Source organism: Amborella trichopoda, chromosome 6 (genome assembly GCF_054954075.1).
Source record: "Amborella trichopoda isolate Santa Cruz 75 chromosome 6, AtrichopodaSantaCruz75HAP2 v2.0, whole genome shotgun sequence".
In the NCBI taxonomy this organism is placed as follows: domain Eukaryota; kingdom Viridiplantae; phylum Streptophyta; class Magnoliopsida; order Amborellales; family Amborellaceae; genus Amborella; species Amborella trichopoda.
In genome coordinates this window covers 52,695,455-52,715,729 of record NC_142341.1, presented here as the reverse complement: position 1 = coordinate 52,715,729, position 20,275 = coordinate 52,695,455, and the positions used below count along the sequence as shown (strand labels likewise).

At 36.0% G+C, this 20,275-nt stretch overlaps 1 protein-coding gene across 5 annotated transcripts; it reads right to left on the bottom strand.

Moving 5' to 3' along the window:
* Positions 1 to 449: 449 nt before the first annotated feature.
* On the bottom strand, positions 450 to 20,257 carry LOC18448581 (6,7-dimethyl-8-ribityllumazine synthase, chloroplastic). 5 transcript variants are annotated; one of them, XR_016057428.1, is made up of 15 exons: positions 20,123 to 20,257; positions 19,504 to 19,637; positions 18,711 to 18,806; positions 17,635 to 17,730; positions 15,399 to 15,477; positions 14,724 to 14,770; positions 14,138 to 14,197; positions 8,145 to 8,441; positions 6,518 to 6,691; positions 5,212 to 5,373; positions 3,873 to 3,983; positions 3,256 to 3,367; positions 2,472 to 2,570; positions 1,429 to 1,548; positions 450 to 812 (listed from the first exon to the last, which is right to left on the bottom strand). XR_016057428.1 is itself a non-coding variant. In XM_088869360.1 (15 exons), exons 1-15 carry the CDS (start codon positions 20,247 to 20,249, stop codon positions 696 to 698), a joined length of 1,824 nt encoding a protein of 607 aa, XP_088725486.1. In that variant the 5' UTR covers positions 20,250 to 20,257; the 3' UTR covers positions 450 to 695. The 5 variants fall into 5 exon arrangements, 3 of the variants coding, with proteins under 3 accessions (XP_088725486.1, XP_088725487.1, XP_088725488.1); XM_088869360.1 differs by having other exon boundaries at positions 3,880 to 3,983; XR_016057429.1 differs by lacking the exons at positions 450 to 812; positions 1,429 to 1,548; positions 3,873 to 3,983 and having other exon boundaries at positions 2,411 to 2,570.
* Positions 20,258 to 20,275: the final 18 nt, after the last annotated feature.

The following is a 20,275-nucleotide window of genomic DNA, read 5'->3' as shown; positions in this document are numbered from 1 at the left end:
TTTCTTGGTTTCAGCGAGGGGTTTTCAGTTGTCCATTTCAAGATTTCAAAATAATCCCATTGTTAAATAATCATGCTCTTTAGATGAATGAAATATGGGAAAATATTTAAGTAGGTTTGGGGAATATGACAGGAAAGGTTTGAAGAAATATGAAAGGAAAAAGTTAATGTAAGGTACCAATTTATATTATAGAAGTAAGGAGCATCTCAAAATACTATCGTGAAAAGTTGTTCCAATGTTAAAAAACCTTTCTATTGATCATCTTATTTTCAAGATATATATATATTGAAAAAAAAAAGAAGAGAATTTTAAATCTTAAAAATAGTGCATTTTGTTATATATAATCTAGACGGTCTATATTCATTATTTATAAATATTTATAGATTTCCTCAATTTGAACTATTTTTTAAACTTTAAGTTGTATAATTATAATTGAGGGTGAAAACATATTTTTGTGCTACCACAAGGCTTTTTGACACCGAGCATCTTTCATACAATTTATAGTTGTGCCATACTTTGAATGTTATAAGGTTGGGGCTTGTTCAAACCTCACCCAATACTAAAATGAAAAATCCATACTATTTTCCTTCTTTTTCAATAATGGATTAAATTTTATTCATATGAAAAAAAAATACAAGGGAGAAGAATATCCCATTTGCTTAGAGAGGGCAGCGGCATTCATTTGCTTGCAGAGGTTAGATAATGCTTTTGTCAGGTATCACTGCACCCCTCATAATGACAATTATACCGCCGGATATGAAGTATCCATAGGCTTCCCTATCTGCCTCCTGTACATTGTCCACATTTATGATCTGCAAAATATTTATCTATCAATAAAATAAAATAGAACAAATTAAGAAGGATAAAATGTTAAAATTGGTATAAATATAAAATGGGTCACTTAGTAAATTTTCACTAATGAACATATATATTATTCTCCCTTAGGAACATATTATACATTTACTCCCTCTATCAAAACACTAATTTGGGAAAAAAAAATCATATCCTTTTAAGTTGTCAAATTTGACAATTAACAAATGAGATTGTATACTACAAGACCATTTATCTTTAGTAGATGGAGGTCACAATTGGCTCAAGCTATTAAATGTCAAATTGGATGGCTTATGGTGTGTTACAAAGTTCAAATTTTTTTTTTTTGAACTTTGAGTCTAGACACATTGGCAGCCATCCAATTTGAAATTTAAGGACAAGAGTGATTGTTACTTCATTGTATTTAAAAGTAAATGATCTCATTATATACCATCCCTTAACAAATATGTTAGAAATAGCATATTTGTTCACATGAGGGGTTTCAAATTTAAATGGGATGTTTTCTTATGAAATATGAAAACAGCATGCCATCAATTTTTCAATTTGGTTGTTTATGGATAAATGTGAGTGAAAATTGAACGAGTTGTTGAAAATTACCTTGACATTTTTACCAATTCTAGCATTCTTATCAACGATGGCTTTTCTTACATGGCTTTCTCTTCCTATTCCAATGGGGATGCCATGTTTTCCCATTATTCCTCTCTTCTCATCATCGATCTGTGGATGGATAATTTAAGCAAACAAAAACAAGAAAAAGGAAAGTAGAGAATAATGGGTGCATTTAGGGCAATGATTTTTTATGAGCCCTTTATTTTTCACGGATTGTGTAATATTAGAGTGTAATTTTTTACACACAAAAGTCACAAGCACCCCTAGATGTAAAATTAGATTTGGGGACTTATCATTTCTCCTCACAAAATCTAAGAAAAACTTTTTCAGACATTGAGACCGTGAATGTCTGATGGGAGAAATTTAGATGCTGTTTGATTTCACATTTGACAATTGGACGTGATTGTGACCTTTTTGTCTTAAAAATAAATAATTTTATTTTATACTTTCGCTATTCTACACATTCACATGTGGTTTGGGATACGGTTGCAAAGTTGTTTGGGTCAACTCGACCTCGGTCTAGGTCTAGACCTCACCCTATTGGGTCCAGATCAAAGTCCAGTTGGACTTGGCTAGCCAGGGTCCAGTCCTGGACTTAAGAGGATCCAGTTTGAGTCTTGGTGGGGTCCACTTGTCTTAGTCCCAACCTGTTTGTACCTCAAATCTGTGATGATTATTTGTCATTCGGTTTGGCAATCGGCCCATTGGTCTAGCCTGTCCTGGACTAGTTGGTTTGAGCCTCAAAATGTGACATGACGGTCGAGCCAGGTTGAGTCCACCACGACTCGAGGACAAGGCACTTTATTATATATTGCCTGGCCATGCATTGGCAGGCCAAATTTGATCCTAGACAAGGGCCTCTTTGGCCCTATCCAGACTGAGCCTGCTTGGGTGGAACTAGGGCCAGGCTTGGCCCTGCCTGTTGCCATCCCTACTTGTCACTTCATTTTTTGACAATGTACATTATTGATTTGGTTAATAAGTCTAGTAATTGCTAAGTATAATTTGCATCTTGAGTATTTGAAATGTACTTCGAATACATCCGCCCCCATTAACACCGAGTCTTCAACCACTGCACCATTTTCAACCCGTGAACGCATCCCAATAATGGAACCATGGATCTTGCAATCCTGCCAGAGTAAGCATAATTTATCAATAGCTACAACCTTATTATTTTGCCCAACTACGTCATTAAATATTTATTAAAAATACTCGAAATGTCCATATTCGATGTTTGGAATCTTGGATAAGTAGGCCTAGATTTTACCAAATTACTATTGCTTTTTCCGGATTCCAAACTTGGAATAAGATCATTTAATAAAAAAAACACATGTTTCATTTTTGGAACCCATAACAAGTAGAGTAGTTTCGTCATTTGGCTCGAGATACTAGAGTTGAGCGAGATGATATAAATATCCCGATTTGTTTAGGGTTTCAAATCCAAAGCAAGAGATTTTAATGAAAAATAAGTTCCAAGTTTGGAAATAGAATAAATAAGACTATCTACATCATTTAGCTTAAGCCCTTGAAATAATGACCGTCTTAGTGATATTTGGGTAAACAAATTTATAGCACAATGCATAGATTTATTTGGAAATGAATTTACTTGATTATAGTGTACCAATTTAAACTGGATGGCAGAGCTTTCAAATAAAAAATAAATTAAAGTAAAAGAATTTACATCACAAAGAGTAGAAAATACCATTGTGGGGCTAGCTGAAATTGAATACGTTGGTAACTAAATTAAATTGACAATGAGTATATTTTACCACTAAAAAAAAGACAAAAAAAGTTGAGTATATTTAGTAATTTTACCTTGAGTATGCATCCATCACCTACGATACTGTCTGATATTTGAGCACATGAAATCCTAGAAGGTGGAAGGTATTTGAGCAAGGTGTAGACCGGTGTCTCGCCATTACAAAAACTGAAATAAAAAATTGAAACAATTAAGTGTATTTATCTTCTACTATTGCTTGAGAAACTTCCTCTCCTTTTTCTTTTTTTTTCCTTTTTTTTAGAGATCCAATTTTTTTGTTGCTTTTTTCATGAGAATGCATGCATAGGAACTGAGGTGGGGTCTACTAAGGTGTCCACTAAGGTGCTTCCTAGATTAAATGTGGTGTCTACTAAGGTGCTTCATGATGTTGCAAAAACCGGGATCAGGCATTTGAATTTAATTTTCCCTGATTCAATTCGAGTGGTTCTCGAGCCAAATCAAGTTAAATAAAAAGGTTAAAAAAGTAGAGAATGGAGGCCATTCTGGGGCTCTTCGAGCCAAAATTGGTAATTTGACAATCCCGACCTGACTCAGGCGCTTTTGCATAAGTTTTCGTGGTCATAAATCACTGTTGTTCCATAGATATAGTAGTGTATATTTGGTGTCATATTTTTCCAATTTTATATAAAAGAATAGTTATTGGTATATTTACTTCTTACATGGAGCCTGCCCTTGTTTTCTTTGTTATTTCCATGTTGGCTTGGTAGAAAGCTTCAATATTCCCAATATCCTCCCAATAACCATCGTGCATATAAGTTTCCACCTAAAAAAGAAACATTAAATAATAAGAAATAAGAATCTTGAGCCCAACTGATGTTTAGGGTTGAGAATTTTTGATGTTTAGGGTTGAGAATTTTTTGGATAAGGTTCGGATCCCCCGATCTATATTCGAATATTAAAAGTATACATAGGACGTGGATCCGGATCTGATCGGATCCAAAATGTTTGGATTTGAATTTAAAATTCGGATCCAACATGTGGATCTAAATCTTGGATCCATACCGGATTTAAATAGGATCCAAAATTTAGATTTCGGATCCGAACTTGGTAACTTCTTGGCCCCACTGGTGTTGAACCAAAAAAAATTATCATGAAGGATTAATCATACGCAAAACTGAATTGAAAACTGAATTGCCCCGCCGATAGCCTACCTAAAAAATTACTATAGTTGTTATTTGAAGAAAATGTGCATACCGAATTCTTGTAAGAGCACACTACACACCTATACTCTCTTGCAAAAAAAGTTAGGACGGTTTTATATTGGAAATTTAGAAATTCCGGATCCTCTTTAGGATCACCATATTTTTCAAAGAAAGTATATCGGTATTTTTCAAAGAAAGTATATCGGATTTTCAGTTTCTAAATAGCTATGTTCAATGTTAAAAATATTTGGACAATCAACTTAAAAACAATATCCTAGGATTGAATAAAAACCATCCAATATCTCGACACTCATAACTAAGTGCTAAGGAATTCAAATCTTATCTTTTTGATATTAAAAATACTCGTCTAGTTATTTTAAAATGGATCCTAAAATTTCATTTAGGGCACATTTGTTTCACATTATGTGAAAGAATTCCCGTATACAATTAGTTATGAAAATATTTTCACATCAATTGGTCCCAATACATCTTTTCACACCAATTAATAGCTAATTAGTGTGAAAATATTTCAACACCTAACCACATAAAGAAATGTTTTCTCCGTGACAATATTTCATGCGAACCAAAATTATCCTCAATGAAATCCAGCATAGGCCTTTTGCCCAAACGTATAATGTGCTCTCACTGGATTTGCACTCAAGCTTTTCTCGAGCATGCATAGATTTCCTATGGTTTATTTATATTATTACTTTTGAGATTGTTCATCAGTTTGAGGAGTTTTGCCCTAGGGTATAAACGTATACTTTGCTCCCTCATAAGCACATAATATCTTCCCTGGGGAAAGATCAAATGCAAACAATCAAAATAGCTCGTTTGATGAATACTAACCTTCATTCCTAGGGAAATTGCACCTGGTATTACTTCACTGGAGAAATCATTAGCCTTGGGGAAGTAGTCTAATAAAAGCTTCCTCATTAAATCCTTATCAAATACATAAATACCCATGCTCTCCCCCTGGCCTTTGCCGTTTATTTGTTTTGAATTTCCCACCTGCATTTACAAGCTCCAATAATAAGGATTTTAATGCTGATATTAGGAGTAGCACAATAGTGGTAGTGATTCTATTCTCTCTCTTTAGGCACTTGCACATGATGGGGCATTTAGAGAGGGAAAAAGTTTATATAAGGATGCAACCTTGTGTAGAGCTGCGGATGCACCTCAAAAATCGATCGAAAAAAGTAGTTTTAATGTTGAAAAACCCTTTGATTGATCATCTCGGCGTGGCGTCGATATGAATGACTATGAAAAATAAAAAGAATTTAAGTCTAAAAAAATAGTAGATTTTACAATATATTATCTACACCGTTTATTTTCAAGATTTTCATATGTTTATAGATTTACTTGATTTTAACTATTTTTTAAAATTTAAAATTTTGTAATTAAATATAAAAATAGATTTTAAGATAATCCTAAGAATATTTTACATCAAAATTATATACCATGATAAAATTTGAAGGTGCACTTTATCTCTGTAGCTATGGATGCATCTGTATGCCAATTGCACCCTTTAGAGAGAGATGAATGCAATGAGAAAGAGAGCGTGCCATGCGTTAAGAGATAGAGAGAGCAAATGTATTGGGAGAGAGAGAAATGTTGAGAGAGTGTGTTTGAGGGCTCAATACACTTATTTTATTTGGAGAAATTTTATATAAGGTTGTCATTTTATATATAAAAATAAGGTTGCAGTAATCCACACCATATGTTTTATTTGGATGGTGTAGGTTGGATACTATTTTAAAAATGTATTGAAATTATATTAAAAGATATGTCAAATCTACACCATTTAAGTGAAATGGACAGTTTAGAGTATCGCTACCTTGTTTCTACAAGTAATGTTGCAATCTTATACAAACCAAATCCATTTTATTTACACTATAAGGTTGTTTACCTTTAGTACATGGAGGTCAGTCACAATCACCTTTAATCATTCTATGTTAAACCCATCAGCTTAGGGTGCGTCACAAAATCCGAAAAATTTTATTTTGAACTTTGAGTCTAATTAGTGGTGTATTACCACTAGCCGAACCATTCGATTTTAAATCTAATGGTTAAAGGTGATTATAACACCCTCACACCTAGTCTTCTTTTTATTAGTACATGATAAAGAAAAAGATTAGTAGTGTGAAGTCATTGCCTGGGTTGAATTTGCTGATGTAGCCATGGTGATGTGAGCATTGTTGTTCCTGTGAGCTTGTAGAAGTCTACGGTAGTCCATCTGATAGAGATGGTGGCCTGGAAGTATGAGAAACTCTTTTACGGGGTGCTCCTCTAGCACCCACAGCCATTGCCTAACAGCATCAGCATTGCCCTAAAAATTTACACATAAACATCTTCGCCATGCCAAAACTCTCTCTTTCTCTCTATCTATGTTCTTCGTGTGGGCATTTTTATGAGGGCACATAAGGGAAATGCGTTGGGTTAATCGGGCATGCTTGGTGAACCCAGGTCCGGTCCTTGTCTGGGCCCAGATTAGGACCCAAGGAGTCGAGTCTAGGTCCAAGAGATTTGGACCTGACCGGGTCTGGTTCTAGCTCCAAGACCTGGTCCAGATTTGGTCCACACAAGCCGTTTGCACCTCTACCATCGTATCTGACACATTAAAAAATGTCAAAATAAAAAAGTGCCTTGGAGACGCACATCAATGGTGAGATTAAAGAATCTAAATAATGTCAAAAGGTTTTATAGTTAAGTTCCAAAAAAAACAATTTAATAGAAACACCTCAAATTTCGGCAGACATAAGTATCATGTCTTCAATACATGCACAAAAACCATGTCTGTATTACGTATGAGGCTTCCAATAGTTCTGATTTGTTAGGCAACAAACTCATGCTTTTGCTTTTTAACTTGTTTAGACTTTGGACGTCCAAGGCCCTATATGCCCCCACCACCCCTCTCACACAAGCTCATCTTGATCATTCTAGAGACTCATAATTGATGCTACCATGCAGTGTTTGGAAAATCGAACCGGTCTTGGAAACAAGCCAAGTGCATGTTCTGAGTAACCGGCAAACCTCCTAATTCAACCAGCCTAATTGGGAAAGTCCCAGCTGGTGGAAAAAGTGTTAAAAAAAACTATGAAAAGTATATTTAAAGTATGATCAAACAAAGCATTTGAAAATTAATGAAAAAAATGAAGTTTTTAAAGATCGATTTGTGTCTAGAGATATTTTTAAAAATTTTCAAAAAAAATGGAAAAATATAAAAGTAAGTATTCATGGCCAAAACACTTTATGATTTTTGCCAAAATGATAAAAAAAAACATTCAAAAACATATTGTAAACAAATCTCTTTTTTTTTTTGTGATTTTATATAATTTTTTTTGAATTTCTTTTAGAATGCCCAACCGAATCATCAAAATCGGAACTGGCCAGTGCCCAATTCCGATCTACCCGGCCAGTTCCAAGTTGAACCGGCTGATATTGCGAACATTGCTACCATCTCATAGTAGAAATCTTTTTTTGAGCTATTTGAAAAACTTAAGATCAAAATGAAGTTCCCATTCTTAGAGGAAACCACTCTAGTCAATTTGCTGACATCCCAATCTTAGATTCAAAACCTCATGGACTTTAACCTAGCAAGGAAACCAAGGGAGGGAACAAATTAACAAACTTAGGTCCACGCGGGTATATTATCATTTGTTAGCTCTACCCCATCATGAACATCTTTTACATTTTTCCTTTCATGCTACCATAAATTTACATTTTTCCTTTCATGCTACCATAAATTGTTAACTCTATGAAAGCGAACAATCATATAGTACCTGAAACCAGCTATGGAAGTCTTTGGCACTCTGATATGGTGATAAGACCTCCACATACTCTTCTCCTAACACAGAAGCCATGGTAGAATAGGCTCTTGAGACATGGGAACTAAGGGAAGTTGAATTGAACTGAGTAAGAACATAAATCCTTCTTAAATTGCTATTGATGCAGTTACTAAAAACTACATCAATCAATCTGTAATTTGCAGCAAAGGGAATTGCCCCTTTTGTCCTCCTTTTTGTTAGGGGATAGAGCTGTGATTCTATGCTGTCTCCTAGAACAATTGCCGACACTCCCTGCATCACAAATCATGCTATGTAAACCGTTCCAAAAGGGGATTGTACACAGTGAGATTGTTACATCTCCTACATGGGTCACAAACACCCCATGACATCAAATGTGAGACAGTTGCAGTGTTATTTCTCTGTAAATTTTCCTGGACTTTGAGCAAAGTTATTGGTAAGCCGTCAACCGTTCACATTAGATGACTAAGGTTATTGTGACATTTTTGTACCAAAAGTAAACAATTATATCGTCTAAAAACCATCATCTCAAAATGTTATTTAGGGAAATGTCACCCAAAAATAAGCAAATTAGAAAAACTGGAGAAAAGTTTACAGACCTGGTCCTCAGAGGTGAACAAGAAAGGATTTGATCGTTCTGAATGATGATTTATAGATGCGAGAGGTCTGGTTGAAGAGAGATGAAGAGAAGGCTTATGAAGGGAGGAGGGAGGTCGTCGGAGCCAAGCTGAAGTATTCGGGAGTGGATGAGAGAGAGAAAACTGGACAGCCATGACCGCTTGTTAAAGAGTAAGAAGAAGAAGAGAAGAAGAAGGTGTCTCTCTATCTATTCTTATAATTCTGAGTGGTTGAAAGGATGAGGTGAACTAAGTAGGTTATGCACGCTATGAAGGAAGGAATCATATGAGAGAGAGAGAATATGTAGCTTTCTCTAAAGAGCTTTCAGCTTCCTTGTTCATGGCTTCTCACAGGTACAGGTAACAAAAATTGTACCGGCCACTTATTCTCAACAAAGAGGAGGGGGCATTTTCCATAGTTTCTAACATGGCCATGCAACTTTTAGGGTATTTTAGTAATTTTAGTCTGAGCTTTTTTAGCAGTGGGAAGGGGGTCGGGATATAATGTGGGACTCAAACCTGATTGGACCCGACCCAAAAATTATAATATCGATGTATTTAAATATATTTTAATGAATTTTCATAAATTAATAAATATGGACCTAAACCGGATCTACCTGGTCCAATTTTTGGACCCATTCCCAGACCCTGGTCGGGTCTAGCCATCAGGACCCGGGTTGGGTCTAGGTCCATTGCCACCCCTAAGTCTTATTGTAGTAAACTTGCAGGTCGGGTCTAGGTCCATTGCCACCCCTAAGTCTTATTGTAGTAAACCTACGGGTCGGGTCTAGGTCCATTGCTACCCCTAAGCCTTATTGTAGTAATCCTATATTTCACCAAGGGAAAAGTTTATATAAAGTTGCAACATTAAAATGTAGAATTTTAATCCATTGGAAAAGGTCGTTTTAATGTTGAAAAACCGTATAATTGATCATCTTGACATCAAGATTTAGGAATATGAGAAAAAAAAAAAGATTTTGAGTCTCAAAAATAGTGCATCTCACAATTATCTAGACCGTCCATTTTCAAGATTTTCGTATGTTTATAGATCTACTTGATTTTAATCGTTTTTGGAGTTTAAAATTTTATAATTAGATATGAAAATAGATTTTCAAATAATCCTATAAATTTTTTACACCAAAATTGCATATTATAATAATATTTGGAGGTATGCCTTAATTGAATTGTTTAAGGTTGCAACCTTATAAAAAACATGAATTTTTTACACCAAAATTACATATTATAATAATATTTGGAGGTATGCCTTAATTGAATTGTTTAAGGTTGCAACCTTATAAAAAACACATCCTTTCAGTAATAAAGGTTTTATTTTGGTAATTCAACCAATTTAGATACAGGCTAGGGGCATTTTAGTAAATATGCTTAATCAAAGAGAAAAGGGGGCACAAAGCCTTGCTTGCAGGAATAGAGTGGTCGGGAGGCCAAGAACATTACCGCGTGCCTTTAAAATGGTAAATAAATATAATGATAAAAATCAAACAAAAAATAGAAGACATGGTTTTTATGAGTCCTAGGATTCATATGTAGATATGTGTCCCCTCTTCATGATCCATTTTTTAGATGGAATTTGGACTAATCTCAAGAATCAAGATCATGAATCTGTTAAAAAAAATAAAGGTAAAAATAAGAACTAAAAAAGATGATTTTTAAAGGAAATGTTTTGCTTTTTTAGAACGTTTAAGTTTGTCCTTTTTTGGATACCACTTCACATCCATCTTGAAAGATGGATGTGTGATGCCTCGGGGGATGCAAATATAGTTGTGTGCCCATGCATAAACCACTTTTCCAAAAATAAGATCAAGAAAAACGATAATTGTTTTTTAATACTAGTGAAAAAAAGAAGAAATAAAAAAAAATTTCTTTGTTTAAGAAAAGAAAAGTATTTTGTAAAGCTGCAGATTTATATAACTGCACTTGAGAGTATAAGAAAAACAAGGACCCAGTCTCTTTGGCCGAGCCCACATATGTAGAAATGCAGGTCTATTAATAAATATATTTTTGAGATGGATTTTTTTACTTAATTTTTAAGGACATGGAGTCTCTAACATTAACATGCATATCATGAATATAAAAAAATAAATAAATTTTAAAAACTAAAAATAATAATTCTTGTAAGAAAACATTTGAATTGTTAGTTTCCATTGTTTTTAGATGAAACACCTACTTACATCCATCATTAAGGTTGATACTTTACACTTTTTGCACTGCAGTCCAACATGCATGAAACAATTTTTGGAAAACGATTATGATGCCGGAAAACTACAAAATGGTCATCTTCACCACGACAATCGTGGATCCAAAAACAAGAACAATATCTCAAGGCCCTACTTATGTCCTGGCTGATCATGCAACAACTTTTTTGGGTTGTCTATTTTAGGCGGTTTGCCAAATCTATACCAGATTTTATAGCTTCAACGTCTGTAGCAAGTTCCATAAATGGACTAGTTGGCCATCACAAATTTTTCCGGCACTAATATGATTTTTGTGGCAGCGTTTTGAGGTGCGGCTGTACCAAGTCTATTTGGGGTGCAAACAGTGCTGCATAGCCACAACCAACCGATGCAAATAACCAATATTTATTTACCACTATACCTGCCAATTTATACCATTATTTGCCAGAGCATTCAGCCTCCTCATTAGATTATCTATAGATATGTATAAAACTGGCATCTTCACTTTCGCGAAGTTCTTTTATCTCACTAGTTCACCAAATTCTGAGGCACTGTCGTGTATCCAGGACACCATGGTATTAACTGAATCCCTTCTACAATCATGTTCACTTGATCTTCTGAGATTAATTTCAGTCCCTGAAGTAGTGCCTGCATCTCAGCTCCATTAGGTGTAAAGGTCCCCAGAACGTCAGACCTAGAATTTGTTGCGCAACACAAAGCCGGTCTGCATCAAGAGAGCAGTATATTCCCTCTATGATCTCTCACTAACGCCCCTATTCTAGCTCTTCCAGGATTCCCGGTTCACTCCCATCAAAATTCAGTTTCATGGTCTTTTTAGGAGGTGGTTTCTATTCACCTATGCTCTCTTAAGGTGGTGGTTTCTATTTACCTACTCTCTGCATTCTTGTTTCTTTCATCGTAGCCACCCCTCTGAAATACATTCGATCATGTCTTTGCCGGTTGCCGCAACTCCATCCTAGATGATACCCATTCTGCAGCTGATGCAATGATCTTGGATCTTATGATACCCAATCTTTTGGAATCCCCTCAAAGCTCCTTTGATTTCTTTCATTCCTCACCTGCCACAACAATACAGTAATCATAGCCTTCCATAGTGTTCTACCTGCCTTTGGCAGTTGCGTAATGTTCATCATAGATCTGAGACGCTGATCGTGGCAGGACCAAATGTACGCCCATTTCCACAAAGCTCAACGTCATCAGGCTCTAGTGAATTCACAATGCATGAACAGATGCCCCCTCGTTTCTTCATCATATACAAATTAGTCAACTCTTTTCCCCTCTTTCTAAGCAGATCTATTGTCAGCAGCTTTCCTAACAGTAACAACCATATAAAAACCTGGAGTTTATGAGGGAAACACAGCTTCCAGACCTTTGTTATACAAGAGTTTGTACAGAGACCACACAGTAAATTGGCCTTCTGCTGTGACTTCCCGGATGATTTCGTCTACCCTAAATGAGCTGTATTAGCAACTTCGCAACCACTTCATCAGTTCTGTGAATTGATCAAGAAAAGATTCAGGAAATCTGTTGTACTTATATTCAATAGACAGTAATTTCATAAAATGTTCCTGACCCACCTTCGGAAACTTGACCTCTGGAGTAGAAACTTTTGAGAATACCCCAGGGAGCTGCACCTTCGAAGGTCTATTCCGAGTCACTTCTGCTGCCAAAAACATGGTCTTCTTCCCTTCGTCAACCAACATATTCAGCGGGAAAAGAAGATGTAAATTGTCCAATTCCACTCCAATTTGTCATGGTTACTAGCCTAGATAGTTAGGCTTTCCTCTTCCATCTCATGTTCGCCTAGCTAGAGACTTTGTACCACTTGTTTCCACTACTTCCATAATTTTCGACCACCTCTCTCTCTCTCTCTCTCTCTCAAAAAATAAAAAAAGAAAAGAAAAAACAGACAAAAATCAAACTTGTTACAACAAACCAAGGATATCTCAAATGACTGATATTTATAAAAAAGACAATCATACACAACAGTTCCTTGATTCCGAAACCTTCTCATTCCCACACTTCACACCATCCAAGCCATGCTTATTTTACGTTAACTCAATTTTCTGGGCCTCTACAAAAAGGAATCAAATGGCATTGTCTACTGATATGGAGCTCTTGTATTTTGGGATCAAATCACAAGCTAAAGAAGAAAGAAGGCTCATCTCATGAAGTAATGGAAAAAGGGGCTCGCTGCATTTTAAGACTGTGATAGACTGAAACAATGGATTTCAGCAAGAGAAAGGTGGGGCACAGAGATAAGGGAGGCATGAATCAGTGCTTCAGGTGATGCTCAAACAAAGAAGCCATCTCAATCTGCAAAACCCGAGCCATGTATTAAGGCAACATCCTGATATCTGTTCACATGTACGTGTATGTGAGCATGCATGGGCTCAGCATGACAATTTGGACTCTCTCTCTCTCTCACACACACACACACACAGACAGGTGCACGGCACATGTGGGGGTGCAAAGGCACACAAAACGCAATGGCAGGTGCATTCCAATCTAATCCACTGCTCAGTTCATTTTTTCCAGCAAGAATTCTTTAAAACCAGAATTTTTTAATCGAGTATAGCTACAAATCTAGTTTTTTTTCCCTTCAAAGAAGAAAACTTTAAAATAAGGAAACCAGCTCCCATGATGTGGCCTAAATAGTTTAAGCATTATACAAATAGATAGGCTTATTATGATGAATTTTTAATTTTAATACGTCTACCACTTATACCAGTAGATAAGCTTAGAAGCCTAATCTACCCCATCAACATTAACTGGGCAGTTAATCTGACAGAAGTCTAACTTACCCCATCAATTTTAATTCGCATATCATCCTCTTAATCAGTAGGCTCAACTACCTAATACCCACTCATAAATATCGCACTAAAATAGATAAATATGCATCTTCAAGCTCTAAAACTAGATGAAAGGTAGGTAGTGAAGGCATCAAGCAAGGGCATATGAACACAGTGCTAGTGAGACCAAGGAATAAAATAAGCTTCCAAAGCCTAGCTAAATACTTATAAAGAAGAAAGAATAACTAAGCCAAATCCAGTTTTCCTCCATGTACTAATGATTCAAACCAACATATAAATCTAGTGGAAAAGAATTCAATTGAAAAGAAAAAAAAGAATCAACCTACCGCAGTCAAAGCAGCCTCAGCACCTTTGTTCCCAGATTTACCCCCTGCTCGATTCAGAGCCTGCGCAACATTGCCAAATTTATAATCAATAGCTTCTCTCCTAACTAGTTCTCTCTCTACTATAAGTGATGAAATGAAAGTTATATTGCCATTATATTCTCCGGAGAAACCGGAGTCCAATTGGATCATCAATTCCCAACAAACAGATGGATGCTGATACAGAGAGAATTGAACCCATCCTAAGAGGACATGAACCCCAAAAGTGGGTCCTACATCTCGCCATCTCGTATGATCATTGCATTTGAAAAAGATGAGCACAATGGAGTACAGTCTTTTCATAGGCCACTGAACTATGTTGTACTTTCATATTCTTTATTATAATTTTTTTCATTGGTGAAACATAATTGCTATAATTATGTTTCAGTGTCATGCACGTGTTGCCAAGGAAATTTACAATTTTGGAAATATGGCATGATATCAAAAAGTACTCATAAGATCATGTATGCATCAGGATTGAATATTCAAAAAGGACCTGCTTTTCTATAGCTGTGATCAATTAAAATGGTCATGTATGACACAATTTTACCTGATCCATGTCTTCACAGGTCAAGACTCCAAACACACATGGAACTCCTGTAAACACAACAAACACATTATTTCCTATAAACGCATTTAGACAAAGTTCCGATCTAATGCTTCATGTCAACCGCAGACAGCATGGAGGAAAAAGAATGCATACTGTAGATTATATGGTCTACATAGACCCATAACATGTTAGCCTCATGACCATAAGATGAAATGTTTGATGGCAATGGAACTAGTGGAACTCCCAGAACAGAACATGACCTTAATGGCTGTTCCCACTCTCTCATCATCCGTCCATCATTCATCTGACAGACATAAACCCAAACTATAGTTTCCCACCAATGGGCTATAGAATACTTTCCCCAATTGATCACTTTGTACAGTGGAAATGGTAAATAAAAGAGACCAATGAATGTTCACCTTTACGAGATATCGGCTAAACTGAGGAAAGAAACTAAAGAGGAACTGTTCCTCAAAGAACAACAAACAACAATATGAATAACAAATTTTTATTTTGCATTCTTGCGTTACAGCATAACTTTGCTTTTTCGCAGGTGAATAAAACATGGTAACATAGATCCGGCTAAAGCAAAGAACATATCTATATAAAACCTACTCTTCAAAGATAAACCTGAATAGTGATTTAGAAAAGAAAAAAAAATTAAGAAAGACAAACCTGAATTCAAGCCAGCAGAAAGTATTCCAGATGCAGCTGAATTGGAAACAGCGTCATAGTGTGTAGTATCTCCTCTTACCTGCCATAAAATATCATCGGGCTCATGATTTCATTAAGCTCAACAAACAAGGAAATCGTGATAATAACCTGGCAGGAGAAGCTCTATACTTTAGTATGCTTGAAATTTACATAATGTGCATGAACCCAACCAAAATCACAGGAAACAAAAAGGAAGGAGATATAGTACTACGTTTCTGTTGTCCAGCATTTCATTGAGATCTAACACAAAATCGCCATGGCCAATCTTGCAGTACAGGCACTGCTAACACCAACTTTCTGACAATATTGATACACAGATCACAGATCATTTTTTTTTTGAGATAACTAAAATATCGCAGATATTGTGAATGAGATTATTGATACTAGGTACTTAATGGCAGGTCTGTTAGCATGTCCCTAAAATGGTTAAGGAGGATGATGGATCCCCTGTAAGAAAGAGGGAAAGAGAATCTAGGGCTTGGCCACCTGGGATAAGTAGCTCTTATCTTAATATAATCAATTTCTGTCCTATTCCTGGCATGAGTCATTGCATATATTTGAGTTTCAATGGAAGCTCATTGTGTGTGTGTTGTGCTTGTGTGTGTGTGTGTGTGTGTGTGTGAGAGAGAGAGAGAGAGAGTAGTGATCCAACTACAACAGATAACTGGACTAAAATTCAGCTACAATGACAATTCAAGGTAGCACATGTAGTGCCTTGGAAAGATGCCCCATAAGAAGCAGATGCATGAGAAGAAATGTTATTCACATGCTGGGTAGGGAGATGGCACATATGTTGTTTTCTATATATGCAAGTATGAGAATGGACGGAAAACAAACATCAGTATGACGGATTACTCATTATTCATTGACCTATCACTCAACAACTTATTCAGACATACTAGAATGAGGGGCTCATAAAGCTAAGATTAGGATGATATGAATAGTAAAAATTTCTGCATTCAATGAGAAAAAGAGAAAAAAGAAGGAAATTCCAAAATAATTAGAGAAACTCTAATAAGATTGATGCCCAGTTCAGCCTAATGTGATGCCCAGATCTCTACCAGTTGTCCCACCACTAGATCACTAGAACTTCCCTCTAGCCTGACCCTTAATAGTCATGACAATTTCCTCTTCATCTCCTGCTCAAGCTGTCAAGGCATTTCATTCCCCTCATTATTCGCCTAATCAGACATATCTGTAGTCTTCAACTAAGCTATTAAACTTGGTTTTCACTAACCATAGAATTATGGATGATTTCGAAAATTTATGTTCTATTGTGTCTTTGTTATTATAATTGCTCTTATTATCAGTAAAATAATAACAACAATTTTGCCATACCCACCAAATTCATTGGTCACCCACCACATAGAGGCTATCCTTTCCCATAAAATTAACCAAGGTCCCCAATTTCTTCATGTTCTTTGCCAAGTCAGCCGCCTCCACAAAAAGTTCTTCATAATCATCCTTATGTTCAAAGCATTTCAAATCCTTATCAAAATGTTCTCTACCAAGACACAAGACAAATCCATCTCCATTTCTTCTACCAAAAAGTAACATATTTGGCCTTAGATCCACCCATCCTGTCCTCTAAACCCATTTGTTTTGCGACTTCCACATCCACCCTTAACTCATGGAATTAAGGGGACATATTGAGCAAAGGTTGCTCAAGACAAAAGGTACTCTAAGCTCAAGCACACAAGCATACAATTTCACATGCTTATATACGTACATGTGCACGTGTTCATCGCAAATCCAATTCATGATAGAAGGGGGAGAAAGGGCGTCATGAAGCGAAATGTTGCAAATTTTGAATAGGAATCTGTTATTGAACTTTTTCTAATCTTCATGATTGGGAAGGAGATGGCAATGGGAAGAAGAATCTGGCTTCCATGGTGCACATCGTGTAACTATTGGCCACACCTACATCCATTCTCCTTGAGACTTTCAAAAGAAAATGTTAGAGCATGTTACTAGCATATTCTAGTCGGTGAGTTTGAGTTCCGACTCAAATATACATCGATAGCTCAAAAAATAAAGTGCATCCATTAGAAGTAAGCATGACACAATATTCACAAAGATTAATATACACGCTATAAAAGAATCTTGTTTATAATGAGGCTCTAACTTCGAGAGTTATAGACTATGTACATGCACATAAGCCCCACACACACACACACATAGATACCTACATACATACCACGGCGCCAATGCAGAGAACTGCATGATAATTTCCTGATTTTCCAAGCTTCTGAGCAACAGGAGGAATTTCAAAGCTGCCTGGTACCCATACAACCTGTAGATAGATGTGAACCAAGCCAAGTTTTATTCCACAAGCACAACTGGCAGTAGGATGATTGAACACCATCATCGTCATCATCTTCAGAGCCTTATCTCAACTAGTAGGATGATTGAACATGCAACAATAAAATCCGTAAATGTATTTACTGTGGGCATGGTGACAAATAACTCCAGCAATTCCATGTACAATCAATTTATCGCAATATTTTAATGTTTCCAGTTATTTCCATGATAAAATACTCACCCAGTAATTACATTTGTTTGATCGCAAAACAAAATCAGCAATTTCAATTTGAAAAGAAACATGTCACTAACCTAAAAATGGCTTAAAAATATCAGTAAGAGAACTGGGATCAATTTGCAAGAAATTGATAATAAATATGTAAGTTAAAGCTGGTAAGACAGAGAGTGACTTTTGATATTTTAATTTTGTCATACTTTAGGAACTATTGTCAACTTTATCATAAACGTTTTAATGTAATTATGTTTTAAATGGTGATAAATTCGAATTCGCTTTTACAATTGTAATCAAAGTTTACTTAGTATATTAATTTAATATATTATAGTCCTGGTAGTTATTCGATATATTCCTGATAAAAGAGACAATCATGATAATATCCTGATGAAACTCCCAATCAATAATATCCTGATAAGGATAATTGTCACTAAGCTTGTGGTAAAGCAGGCTCTAACCGAATGGATCATGGCATACATAGGGTCTACTGGGGTCATCACCAGAGACTGAAATTATGGACAATGTTGGAGATAAGAGTGGATCTCACCATAACACGATAAGAAGCCAGCGGTACCACCATCATCTCGTCATCATCAACCATCATCTCAATGGATGGTATGACCAAATACACTATGTTAATACCATATTCCATTGGTTTATAGTACACTATTTTGACCTATTGATCCTTTTTTTTTTCCTTTTTCTTATGATTCGAGAATAGAGCAATTTTAGGAGCGTACGTCGATGTCTTGATCTTTAACCAAGTATCTTTTGAAAGTATCAAGAGCCCCCTCCAATAACTTCCTGGTCACAATCTCATTGAACCTTGCAACAACCTGAAAGTGGAAGCAACAACCATGCATGACTTTAGCTAATGAAGTCCATACATAAATTTCACTCCACTAAGTGGAATGTGTACAATGAAAACACTCAAACAATCCATCTAAATCACTTTGTCAATTGTTGTAGATGATTATTGTTCTGGTGTTTATACAAATTCGCATGGAATTAAAATAGCACTGGTGATTCTAAGTTTCTAACATTCAAAGAATCCATCTAAGACACTTTTTCCATTGGTGCTGATGATCGTCATTCTGGTGTTAATGCAAATATACATAAATTGATCATTGGTGATTCTCTCTCTCTCTCTCTCTCTCTCTCTCTCTCTCTCTCTCTCACACACACACACACACACACACACATACACACAAACTTGACATTCAATCTGCATGAATACGAGTTGTTTTTGGCTTATTTGTATGCTCATTTTTACGCTACTTCAGTTTGAGAGTTCAGACTTAAATTCAGACTGAAATTCGCATTTTTATGACCCTTTGATAATCAAACATGCCACCTCAAATCTAAACCCATCTATTCAATTTTTCAAATGAATTGAAATCCAGACTTTTCAGAGTAAATTAATAAGAGTAGTTAAAATTCAGCTAGCTAAGACACCATCAAAATCCTAATTGTCTCATTAAAAAATAATAATTATAATAAACCATCAATAAAATAAACTGGGAAAATACTTACAATTGCAAATCGAAGGCCTTCAGTTTTAACAAGGGAACCTATCAAATGTTTCACCTCTGCAGAAACTACGAAGGGGTTTGACCTATTCCTCTTCTCCTCTGCAATTTTACAAAATGCCAGTCTAACTGGACACCCTGCAGACAATGTGAGAGAGAGAGAGAGAGAGAGAGAGAGAGAGAGAGAGAGAGAGAGAGAAGAGAGAGAGAGAGAGAGCTCAATATTGTTAGTAAAGAGAATTCAAACAATGGGTTACATAAAACTATCGATCCAAAAAAAAAGGGTTACGGGAAGAACTGAATAGTTCTCCAAATTAAATAAAAAATGCACTGATTTTGAAGGAAATTTAGCTGGGTTCCATAAAACCATGAAACAATTTCAAAAAAGAACTCTCTTTTTTTTTTGGCTCATTGGTCGGGGTGTTAAGCTCAGTTTGAGTCTACAACCATGACTGTGACAACAGCCGTTTCCCAGTAGAAAAAAATGAGACATAGAGAGAGAGAGAGATAGTAAGAGAAAGATTCATGGGGATCAGAGATTGAAGAAGGTTTTAAGCATAAATCCCCTGCATGACTAAATAAAACAGAGAGAGAGAGAGAGAGAGAGAGAGAGAGACGGGTACCTTGAATCGAATAAGAAAAGGACAGGTTCCCTTTGACAGGGAGCCCTACAAGGCGAGGAGCCTTAGGAAAAAATGGCTTATAGCAGGAGGCTCCATTTACAGTGGCAAGACTGCTCAGGTCACCCATGCTGCAAAGAGAGAGAATTGCAGAGT

Coding starts and splice junctions, on each gene's coding strand:
- LOC18448581 (XM_088869360.1), bottom strand. CDS start 20,249: ATGGGTGACCTGAGCAGTCTTGCCACTGTAAATGGAGCCTCCTGCTAT. Junction 15,478..17,634: donor TTCTCTGCATTGGCGCCGTG/GTATGTATGTAG, acceptor ATTTTATGGCAG/GTAAGAGGAGATACTACACA. Junction 1,549..2,471: donor TGGGGGCGGATGTATTCGAA/GTACATTTCAAA, acceptor ATCCATCCACAG/ATCGATGATGAGAAGAGAGG.